At 38.8% G+C, this 12,764-nt stretch overlaps 1 protein-coding gene across 10 annotated transcripts in view; it reads left to right on the forward strand.

Annotated features, from left to right (window-relative positions):
* The window catches only part of PSD3 (pleckstrin and Sec7 domain containing 3), a gene marked incomplete at both ends in the record, with an annotated part of 558,422 nt that overhangs the window by 511,650 nt on the left and 34,008 nt on the right, over nt 1-12,764 (forward strand). For all 10 annotated transcript variants that reach the window (XM_082680187.1, XM_082680189.1, XM_082680194.1 and 7 more), the window contains 2 exons: nt 7,193-7,350; nt 10,258-10,402. In XM_082680187.1, the coding sequence (XP_082536313.1) occupies nt 7,193-7,350; nt 10,258-10,402 (303 nt within the window). The remainder of the gene's footprint in view (nt 1-7,192; nt 7,351-10,257; nt 10,403-12,764) is intronic.

The raw sequence follows: 12,764 nt of genomic DNA on the forward strand, positions 1-12,764 counted from the left end.
GTCCAGACAGTGCCAAGTGCAGCTTTAACAGAACGTTAGTGAGCCTGGAACTGAGAGGAAAGCAGGAATAGCCTCCTATCAATCAAAACCCTGATCATTATGTTAGTTAGAAATATGGAAGAAGTATGCAAGGGTGATAAGATGTTTTTTTCTGCTTAAAAATGTTAAGAGCTCTTACGTTTCTTCAGATACTGAGTCATAGAATCCTATAGTCTTTTTCTAAGGGCTACTGATGGTTGTCTGTCTGCCCTAATTCTCTTCCAGTTCAGCTGTGTAATCATTAAAAAGATAGATCCTAGCTTCCTGGTTCACTCACCAGATTTGTCCTAGAAAATGTCCTGTGTCTCACTGAAGTCTGAGGCCTGACTGAGAAAGCATTTCAAGTCCTTCAAGTCCTACTGTGTCCGTAAGTGCTCCCTCTGTATGTGGACCATGACGGGTTCCCGTGCTAACAAGGAAAGTTCTCCGCTACCCGCCCATGTGGCCCATCATCGCAACATGGAAGCGGCACCATGTCCACCGTAACCGAACAAACTAATATAAACAAACATAATCCTTTGACTTTAACTGGCTTATTCTTTCTTAATTCTCCTTACAGAAATATAAGACATATTTTTCTGACTTTAAAATTGTTTAGCTAACATGAGAAAATTAGTTGAAATGATCCTTTAGGCTCCTTTCAGCTTTAACATTCTGTGAATAAGTGATTTTCAAATATCTGATTATGTGAGTGATGGGCTAAAACATGCCTCCATTGGATTTCCTATTATGTCTTGTTCCCAGATTTATGGGAATACAGCACACTCTGAGCTCCCTGGTAAAAGAAAAATGAAGCTGAATAATTTTTAGAAAGATACCTAACCAGAAATACTCAGAATTTTTAAAAAAGATAGTCATCAAATTATGAAAAATGCTTTTAATGCCTTTTTTAAAATCAAGAATTAATGGACAGTTTAAGATCCAGTTTATTTTAATTACTGACATTTTTATTAAATCCTCATAGCCTCTCAAGGCTGTCCTCAGTTTTCCCATCTATATTCGCTCAGTGGAAATCAAGACTATTTCAGCTTTGTTTTAAATTGTTTTAATTAGGTATAGCAATTGTGCCTTATACTTTGAAAACTGGAATCTGAGCATTTTTTAATTGACATTGATGAATTTCAGTTTAGATTTGGTCACTTTCCAAATTGGACTTTATATTCACCTGAGGGTACAGATTTTCAGACTTGATGCCAACCAATTATTTGTACATATGTAGATGATCTGTGTGTTATGATCCAACTTCACAAAACATTTAATTAACAAGCTTCTTAAGAAAAAGAAGAAAGTTTTTCATTTCATGCTTTAAATGAATTTAAAATAAATAGCATATTGTGAAATCAAATTCTTAGTGCTTATTAGGGTGGTAGAGTGCTCTAATGAATCATCCTAGATAAAAAGACATAGATTGCAGTGAACACAGAGGAGAGTAACATGTTTTTAGGCATCATTTTCACCCTTCATTTGAGAAAATAGATAGTAATTAGGTGTCATAGAGCATTTTCTTTTCTTACAGAATTTCTTGATTGAATTTACCTTCCTCTCTTTTCTCATTTAGTTTGCACAGCCAAGAGTCTTAGGTTTGAAATGGTTTGATTACAATAATTTATCCCTTATTTCCTCCTTCCCAATACCGTCATTTAAACCATCTTCAATTTTAAGTAGTGAAAAATAAAGATGTCAGAATGAACTCCATAGGATAAAGTCTTTTCTTTTTATTCAATTGTCAACTCTAATTTTTCCAATCTACGCTGAGTTTTGCTCATTTTTTTAATGGACTTGGAGCTACATTTTCTAGTAGGAATTCAGAATGCCAAACATGTATGGTTTATATTTTGCCTTTTTGTTTTAATGGTAAAATAATATTACTATCAACTAAAAGAGTGGAAGCCCATGTTAGACTTGAAATTCCTAGACTTTGGTTTTATCCTAAGTAAATAGATCTTATCGTCCATTTTTGGCCTGTGCAGTATTTTCCTTCCAATATTAGGTACCTTAAGAGTTTAGGAAACTGTCTTAGAGTCCTCTTCAGGAACCATGGTGCAATTCTTCCAAGTTGATAATTACTGTTCACTTTTACTTAGAGCTATAATAAATGTTGCATTTTAAAATTCTTCGCACTTTTAGAGAGGTCTAAGAATGTCATCCTTTAAGCTTGGTTTTAAAGGAAAATAACAGCAGAGAGAATATGCTCCAAGAATATGTGTAGTTGCTCCAAAGGTCTAAGTCATCCAATATTAATAGCTAAGGATTGGTCTTGGGTTTCTTATTCATCTGCAGCAGTTTGTTAGGCATCATGATATAGGTGGGACTTCAACTGATAAGAGTAGATTTGACCCTTGAACAACACAAATTTGAGCTGCACAGGTTCACTTTGTCAGCGGATTCTTCAATAGTAATGCACTACATACTACATGATTCATAGGAGGTTGAATTCACTCACGGAGAACTGTGGATACAGAGGAACAGAGGTTAGGGAGGAACTTCATAAATGGAAGGCAGACTATAAGTTATATGTGGATCTTCACTTGCCCCAACCCATGCGTTGTTCAAGCGTCAACTGTAGTCGTAATCATCCCAAGACGCATTTATGGGATGAGAAAGAATGAAGGCCAGTGGCAGAACTGACAGCTGACAAACAGGCTAAAGAAGAGACAGCAGAGTCATGGTCAGCGTATAGGGGAGAAACCAGGAGAGAATTGTAAGGAGAAGCCATGGAAGAATTTCAAGAGTATTGTTGACTTCCTTTAGTGCTGTAAGACGAAAACTTAAAAGAATCTATTAAATTTTGCAGTTAGGAGGTCATTGCCGACCTTTGCCAGAGCAGTTTCAATGAAGTGTAGAAATGGACTCCAGGTTCCAGTGGGTTAAAGGGTAAACTGGAAATTAATGTATAAAAGTAGTTAATGTGGACTCCTAACTCATTTTATATAAAGGAAAAAGAGAGGTGACAGCTAGAGGTGACAGCTAGCAGAAAGCAATATTCAGGAGGGACTGTTATCTTACAAATAATAGAGAGACCTTGAGGGTATTTATAGGCTGTGGGGAAGAAGCCTGTAGATAACGAATGATTTAAAATATAGTGGAAGGATAATAACCAACGCAATAAGATCCTAGGAAGGGTTGGTGGAGGTTGATCCTGGAGTACAGGATTAGCCTTGAGCAGGACTCCTCTGTGTAAGGAGGAAAGAGGATAAAGGTGGTCACAAAATATGCGTTTACAGGGCATGTAAGCAGAAAGTTTGAAATTTACAAGCTTGACCTTATAAAATACAAGTTCAAGCTATATGCTACTAAAAATTATTATTAGGGATTATATCAGCTAACATCTAAGTGCTCACTGTCTGCTGTGAGCATTATTTAGAGTTTTAGAAAAATAGTATCTCATTGAATTTCATCCTACAGCTCTATGAGGAAAGTATTATCACTACTCCTCAGGCAAAGAAAATGAAGTTTAATGAGTTTAAATAACTTGCCTCTGGTCATGGAAATGTTAAGTACCATAATAGAGCTAGACATTTGAAGAGATGGGTCTAACCCCAGGCACCTGTGCTCTTAACCATCTTTGTCCTGGGATAGGAGTGTTGAAGAGAATGGTGGACGTTTGGCAGAATGGACCAGAGGGGTTATCGTAGAGGAGTAAAAGCATTGTCGGTCGGCACTGGGTGCAGCCATAGCTGGAGACCATATGTCTGGGTGGCACACATCTTCATAGCTGGGTTGGTTGTCTTTAGCAGCTGTCAGCAGTGCAAGTGAGTGATCATATAAGGAGAACTAGGGTGGGATTTTTTTAGTTCCAGATCAGATAGATGAGAATGTTAGGGCATGGCTGAGCAAAAATTCCTAAATTCTAAGGATAAAAATAAAACCCTATGAGATTCCTGACAGAAAATATAAGAAAAGCAAAAGAGAATCAGACTGGTTTTGGACTTTAGTAAAACTGGAAGCTAGAAGACAGAATAGCATCTGCAGAGTACTGAGTGGAAAAAGACTGCAGCCCAAAGCTCCATACCCAGTTCTCCACCTGAGAAAGAAAGCAAGAGACACTTGAAAGTAAGGACTGGAGGACATCACCCACCTGAGAAAAGTACTTGCAAGAAGAGAGAATAACAAAGGGATGAGAAAAGAGACCTCAAGATGGAGAAAAGATAGAAAGTAGGTGAGCAATGAAACATGGACACAATTAAATCTAAAAGAATAAGGAGAGATTCAGGGAATATGTAATGTAAGTGCAAGATAGGATTTCTTGAAACAGAAAATACATAATACAAGATAATTTTAATAAGATTGCAGAATAAAACATACTAAACTTTTATCAAAATTTAGGATTAATGGGAAGGGTAGGGAGGGAAGTGAAACTATTTTAAAAGTCCTGTTGATACAGAGAAATAGAGCATTTGGTGGGAGAAGAGAGCCTTTTAAGTTTCCATCTTATGTAAGTAAGCACTAACGTGGATAAAGAAGAACATTTTAAAATAATAAATAGCACACAGAACATGGTAGAAAAATACTGTAAGAACATAGAGGAACTGAATCAATAAACTTGAATATAAATACACACTCATCCCTCAGAGAATAACTTTTTTTTTTTTTTTTTTTTGCGGTACACGGGCCTCTCACTGTTGTGGCCTCTCCCGTCGCGGAGCACAGGCTCCGGACGCGCAGGCTCAGCGGCCATGGCTCACGGGTGTAGCCTCTCCGCGGCATGTGGGATCTTCCCAGACCGGGGCACAAACCCGTGTCCCCTGCATCGGCAGGCGGACTCTCAACCAGTGTGCCACCAGGGAAGCCCAGAGAATAACTTTTTTTTTATGTCCATGGAACAATAACAAAAACTAAACAAGTTGTTGGAAAACCTTGAGAAATTAACCTTAGCGAATTTTAAGTAAATAAAATACATTTTACAGACCACATTCTCTGGTCACAAACCAATAAAATTGGAAATATATAATGATAAATAACTAAAAACTTTAGGTGCTTTAAATTTGAGAAACATTCTTTGACATGACTAAGATTGAAGAAGAGAGAAAAAAATAAAACTACAAATCATCTACAGAACAACGAAAAAATACTCTTCATTCCCAAGCTATGTGTATCCTGTACTCAGAGGAAAAATTATAGTCTTAAATTCTTAATTAAAGAAGAAATATGAAAAATAAAAAACTAATCGTTTTAAATTCAAACAACAAAAAATTAACCAAAAGAAACTAGTGAGAAAGAATTAGGATAAAAACCCAAATTATGGACCTGGAATATCAAAAAACGGTGCATACAAATTTCTAGGCTGATCTCTGTGCAAACCCAAATATCAGGTGTGTTAGAGATCAGTATGTACGGAAATGGACTTAGTGTATAAACTCTCTGAAGGTTTTGTCCCTGATCACTTATCCCCATTCCCCATAATTCATCCACCCCAGATTCCTATCTGGAGCTAAGTGGGTAAGCTGAGCTCACGGCCAGCCATGCGGGGCTCTATTGCAGTCTAATTCTGAGGCCGGGGGGAATTTGTTGTCATGCTGCCTCTAGCTGATACTCCTGCTCTAATAACAGTTCCCCTGGAAGGAGATCTGTGAAGTTTTGGAATGCTAAATCACTAAGAAAAATCCCATGTAGAAAAGACAAGACCCCAAAACATAGCTAGATTATAGTTTTATGCATTAATGGGAATTGTAGAACAGATACATGTAAATATATTGTTATTTATTTTAAGATTTTAAAATAATTCTCCTTTATTCCTCATACTTCTCTGGTTGTCGACAGCAGTTCCTAATCTCTGAGGCTTAAGAAAATTGAGCTGTAGCAATCTTAAAGTAGTAATTTTATCATTTAGTATAATAAATTGTGTAATTTTTATATTGCTGTTGGCATTTACTGAGTATCTTAGGTTTTCCCACCTTTGTCTCAGCACTGTCACTGACAGTGATCACTAAGGATCAGCAGCTGCTGTTTATTTCTGACTCACTTTGAATCTATGGCAAGAGGACCTCTGAAGAGCTCGATTTGTGCTGGGGCCACGGGGAAGGGAGGAGGAGGTATGGGAGAGTGTAATTATCCGTTTGAAAATTTGTAAAACCAGACTGTGATAACAGAATAAACAACGTCTTCCTTTAGGCTTTTAGTACTAATTAGAAGGTGAGGACTTGTGTGTGTGTGTGTGTGTGTGTGTGTGTGTGTGTTCTTTACAGAAGAAGTGCAAGTTTATTTAGCATCAAGTCTGATAAAATATGGGAAGCGGGGAGAGGAACTTAAACATCTAAAAACTAAAAAACATCTCCTACAACACTTTGTAATGTCTACTATATTGACATTAGTTTCCAGGCCTTTTTTATTCTTATGGACCCAAGGAAACTACTAGATAAAATAGTAATAATAATATCACATTTGTTTTAAATTCTTATTTTTCTACTAGTTGGGATTTTTTTTTAGTTACATTTGGAAGGACGCCATACAAAAGAACCTTTATAAATTCTATGAATTGTGTCTGGATCATGCCCAAAGATAAAATTGCATCTATCCATGACACCCTCCTTTTTATGTAATTTTACCCATTTTCCAAATTTATGATAATAGAGCTAGGCTTTCTCCTGATTTAAGATTAAACTGATTTTCCTCTTTTCTTTCAGAGAACAGCTGGAGAAATTGTTTTATTTTACTGTTCATTTTTCTTTTAATAATATTTGCCTCAAAAGAAAGTATTGGGAAAATGTAGTATCTTTCGGGCAAACACAGTGGCATGGGTTTTCACCATCAGTACAGTTCTGCTGATGCATCCTGGGGGCTTTTGCATAAGTCCTTTAGCTCCTGAAACCAAATCATCCTATTAGACCTAGCTTCATTTCAAATCACTATAAAACATGTGTGATAGATATTTTGTCTTTGATCTTCCTTAGCTCTTTACTTTAATTATTATATACCAGCTTTTTCAAAAGTGCCCCTTTGGTAAATGTGTATTTTCTCATTCTGAGCATACTTTTCAAAGAGCAGGATTTTTTATGACATTTATGAAGTAGCAAGGAGTTGTTTCTACCCACCATTCATTTCACTTTTTTCATGCACCTTCATGGATTCTCTAAAATTTTTCTTATAGTCTTAGATTTTAAAAAGAGAAGATGAAGTCTGAACATGTCTTTGCTTTCTTCGTATCTGCCCACAGGATGAATATAAGCCGGAAAAGGCCCTGTCGGAAGAGGACCTGAAAAACGCTGTGAGTGTGCACCACGCACTGGCATCCCGGGCCACGGACTACGAGAAGAAACCCAATGTGCTCAAACTGAAAACTGCTGATTGGAGGGTCTTGCTTTTTCAAGCCCAGTAGGTTTCGCTGGTTGGTTTGGTTTGGTTATTTAGTTTGCAGAGCACCACTTTACACCGAGAAATAGAATCGGGATCTGCAGGGGAAACTTTTTGAGTTGGAGTCAAAGTCATTAACTGGTTGCAGTAGAGAGACAACTGTCTAAGAAAAGTAGAATACGAAATAGAAACCCTAGGGCAAGCTTTTTGTTTGCTGCAAAGTAGCCCTGTGACCCTTTGTCAACCACTTACCACCTCTAGACTGTAATACCCTCAAGGGTGTTAGTATGCAAGTTCTATCACACAGTGAGTAAAATAGACCTGGATTCAGATGACTGTTTCCTAACTCTTTGTCCTATCATGTAAATTTAACCTCTTTGAACCTCAGCTGGTGGCTAGTGTAGATAATGATAATAATAATGTTAATAATGTTTATTTCTCAGGGTTCTTGTGGAAGCAAATGACATGAAGCATGTAAAGAGCCTCACATAGTACCTGGCACACAGAGGCTGTTCAAGAGGTGTAGATTTTCATTTTGCTCCCTCCCTTCTCTCTCCTTCTGAGCCCTAATAGTTTGTGATTAAACTAGAAGGAAAATATAAAATGATATTGTGGGCAAGGAAATGGGATGGAGTGCCATTTTAATAAGGGGTCTGTGACAGCCTTTAGATTAAAAATGGAACACTCCACGTGGAGAATTCTGGATTTATGAAGTGAGAAACTTTGGATGTTTAGAACTGAGCCTCTAGAACAGGAATTTTAATAGCACACATAGCATCAGTGTCCGTGGCAGGCAGTGTTAATTATTCATGGCATGCCTTTTACAGCCTGAGCTTGACTTCAGAATCACTCTCAACACAGCACTACCAACTGGCTGCATTAGGCACTGGCATTAAATTTGACATCAATAGAGTAAACACAGGTATCTGCAGGCTTGCTGATCAAAACAGTGCAAGACTAGCAGAGGAAATGAGAACAAGAACCAGGTACTCTGGTGATTTGGGGATGCTGAGCTTGCAAAGGCATGAGATTGCTGACATCAGGTGAGGAGGAAGTTGTAAGGAAACCCAAGTCACACAGGAGTTTTTGGTGTGGGAGATGGCTAGCAGCACAAGGGAGCCACAGCCGGATGTGTAATCACAGCCATTAGTCATAAAGGACCCCCACGTTATTCTGTTCCCCAGCATTATTGTTTTTAAATGTCTAAAATGCTGGATACGGTAACTAAGGAGAGCTAATTACTCCAAGTGGGATTGATGCAGAAATCAGTCGATTGAAATAACAGGTTGGAGAGGCACACGGGTCAGAGAGGCATGCAGGGCATGATGAGGGTGACACCTGGATGTGGTGTCAGGTTAGGGTGGTAGCTTTCAGCGTATTCAGTACAGGAAATGATTTTTAGATGGGCTGACTTCTTGTCCATCTTTTTATTGATTATATACATGGTAGGTATCTCACCTAGTTCAGGACTATTTCTTCCATTGGTTTATGAGTTCACAAGTGCTGTCAGTGCTGGGCTCTGCAAACATGACATATAAGTTAAAAGTATGATACCGACATCAGGAGATTTCCACACCCTCTCAGGTGGATTTTTTTATGTCCTACTGAAGTATACTGTACATACTTTTAAGTGTACAATGATGTTTAGCAAATTTGCAGAATTGTGCAACACACTCCAGTTTTGGAACACTTTCATCACCCCACCCCAATCCCCTGTGCCATTCTCACCCACAGCCCAGACACCACTAGTTTCCTCTTTGTATTGCCCTTTCTGGATTTTCCATATAAATGCAGTCACAGAATACATGGGCTTTTCTTTAACTCAGTATGAAGTTTTGGGGTCATCCATGCTGTAATCTGCCTCAACACTCCATACCTTTGCTGCTGCGTGGTATTCCACTGTACAGAAATAGATCGTGGTTTTGTTTTTGTTTTGTTTTTAATTTTATTTATTTTTATTTTTGGTTACGTTGGGTCTTCGTTGCACATGGGCTTTCTCTAGTTGCGGCGAGCGGGCGCTACTCTTCGTTGCAGTGCACGGGCTTCTCATCGTGGTGGCTTCTCTTGTTGAGGAGCACAGCTCTAGGGGCGCGGGCTTCAGTAGTTGTGGCACACAGGCTCAGTAGTTGTGGCTCACGGGCTCTAGAGCGCGGGCTCAGTAGTTGTAGCGCACGGGCTTAGCTGCTCCTTGGCATGTGGGATCTTCCTGGACCAGGGCTCGAACCCGTGTCCCCTGCATTGGCAGGCGGATTCTTAACCACTGCACCACCAGGGAAGCCCTAGACCATGTTTTGTTTATTCATTCACTAGTTGATGGACATTTAGAGTGTTTATCCTTTTTGATGCTTATAAATAGTGCTGCTATGAACATTCACATACAAATCTTTTAGTGCCTATATGTTTTTATTTCCCTTGAGTGTATACCTAGAAGTAGAATTGCTGAGTTGTATAATAAATTTATAGTTTATAGTTTTTAAGAAACTGTCCAAACTACTTTCCAAAGGGGGTGTATGTACCCTTTTACATTCCCTCTATCAGTTTATCACTCAGTTGCATTTTAAAATCAAATTATGTGATTGGAAGAGATGAGTTAATTTTTAAATTAATTTTTGACCTAGCCTAGTATCAAATAGAAAGTAGGGGGGTTAGTAAATATTTATTGTGAAGTGATTTTGCTGTATTTCCTTCTGTATCCTTGGGGGATAATCATAGCCTTACACTATGATGATCCTAGGTTCCAGGGCCTTTTATTACCATGGTGATTGCTTTTGAAAATGTTAGTCTCCAATGAAGTTTTGTCAGGAATTATTTGTACCAAGAAGAATAAATGATTTTATATGCCATTTTAGATCAGTAATGAGAAATGGGCAAGATGTGATGCACTTAGATGCAGAAATACCCTAACATAAATATATCTGTTTCTCATAGGAGTCCAGAGGAAATGCAAGGGTGGATAAACAAAATTAATTGTGTTGCAGCTGTATTTTCTGCACCACCATTTCCAGCAGCCATCGGATCTCAGAAGAAGTTTAGTCGTCCACTTCTGCCTGCCACCACTACAAAATTGTCTCAGGTTAGTCATTTTGATCGTGCTTTGACCTTGGAAAAAAGCACTTTGTAAAATAATCTTCTTAATATTTGTATTTGAATAATACTCCATATTTTGGGGGCAGTGATGAGACCTTGCCCTGGAGGACAGTGTTGTACAAGTGGGGCAAAATGCAGTGTGCTGGCTTTTACACTTCCTGTGGGAAGCTGACACAATTGAGTCAGCTCAATTGTCAAGGTTGGTAGGACACATACTTTGAATTAGTTTCTAAAATTCATATTAGTTTACTACTTAGTCATTCCAGCCTCATTTTTTATTTTGATTTTTGTTTTTACTAACAGTGCATATTTTTTAAATAACTGGCTAATGTTAGACATCATGGCTTGGAAACAAGCTTTTTATTCATTCATTCATTCAACTTTTTATTTTATTGAGCTTTTCCCATATCCCAGACTGTATCTGATGCTGAGTATATAAAAATATTCCCAGGGATCCACTATTCACAGTGCAGTGGGGCAGAGCCTTCCCTACCTCTCAGGGAGGATCTAAGTGAACCCTGGTGGTTTTCCCAGCTAATCCAGACAAAGCATGCTAGAACTCTCTTCAGATGTATTCACATGAGCTGCTCTCCTTTTGTAGGAGTGATCTCTCTAAAGACCACATTTTATTGTGTTCCTTTCTTACTTAAAACTCTGTTCTAAGATATTGCATACAAGCCACGTTTGCCAGTTTTAAACCTGTCTGCAGTGCCTCTATTGCCACTGATTAGTTAAGGATTTTGGAAGCTACTTTGATGTCTTTGTGAATTTCTTATTGGTGCAATAATAGAAATAGTTTCACCTGGCTTTAATCAACCAAGTCTTGATATTAACTAGCTCCTCTACACATCTGACATCATGAACGGAACATTTATTAATAAATATGTATCATGTGCCTGTGTACCTCAGAGACTATTTTTGGCACTGGAAATAGGAAGGCAAGTGAAACCCAGGCGGTCTCTGGGATCGAATTGGCAAATATAAACAAGCAAGTAATTGTAACGCAGTTTGATTAGAGGTACATGAAGGATAAATCCAGAGTACTGTTGGGGTGCAAGTTAGGGCCTGGCCTTGGAGGAAGGAGGAAGTGTGCTAGCTAATACGAAGCTCACAGGATGAGCAGCAGGTAGGTGTGCTGTGGGAAAGAGAATGATCCAGCAGAGGGTCCGAAAGGCCTAGAGGAGAAAGCACTGGGATGTAGGAGGTAACATAAGTTATCAGATGTGACTTGAGTACAGAGTGTTGTGAAAAGGCAAGAAACGTTCCTCTGTGGAGATAAGCAAATGCCAAATGATGAAAAGTCTTGTTTGTCAGGTGTAGGATTTTGGATGCTTCACTGGTTCCCAGCATCCTTAGGATAATAGTATAAGCAGGAAATTAATGTGATCAAATCTGTGCTTTAAAAATTATTCTTGTTACAATAGGAAGAAAGTACTAGAGGAGGAAACTACTAAAGCAGGAAGGCACTTTCAATAATGCAGGGGAAAACTAAGTTAGTTAAAGAGGAGGTGGGCAGAAGTGGAAGGGTTTGGGGCATGTTGATGGTCCTTAGTGCTCCCTGAAGTGAGCAATAAGGGCTGTCACCTGGGCTTGGACACTGAGGACTGTGGTGTCTGATCTGGCTTTTGGGACCCCATGGTCTCCTGCTTTCCCTCCTGGTGCATCTTCCCAGGGTCCTTTCCTGTGTCCTTTTCCTCTTTCTACCTCCACATATTGCAATGAGTGCTCAGAAGCAGACCAAAACAGACACTTGAGAAACAATAGTTTTTAAGTTAGTCAAGAAAAAACCCAGAGAGAATGTTATGCCAAGAGAAGGGGGGAAAGATCAGGTACAAATAGGACCAAAAGATCTCCTGTGAAGTGGCAGGAGGTGACTGGGTCCTACAGTGAGAGCAGTTTCGGGAGTGATGGTGGAGCGGCCGCGTTGGTCATCCTTAAGGGGGGTGGAAGGCAGTGAGGATGTGGAGGGGGAGACGTGTGCAAGTCCTGCCTGAGTTCATAAAGACAAGCTGGCGCTGAGAACAGAGGAGGCATGATTTCAGTAGAGATTCTTTTGTTTCTGTAAATTCATAATTATTATGGACATGATTTGGATGCTCCCACGTAAGCATTGCTATTCCTGTCTAGTTCATAGACTGACTACTGAAAAAGCTGTTAGGAATAGAAAGGACTGAGCCAGCTCACTTTACAAGGCAGAATGGCATTTAACTTTCAAGGAAAATAAATATTCTAAGAGAAAAGGCAGGTTTTACCTCTTATTGATGACGAGAAAGTATGTTGGCAGACCTCTCCATCTACCCAACTAAAATACGAACTCTTAAAGCAAATGCATTTCCCCACTGTAATTT

The sequence above is a fragment of the Grampus griseus genome (assembly GCF_964374135.1).
Source record: "Grampus griseus genome assembly, chromosome: 21".
Classification (NCBI taxonomy): Eukaryota; Metazoa; Chordata; class Mammalia; order Artiodactyla; family Delphinidae; genus Grampus; species Grampus griseus.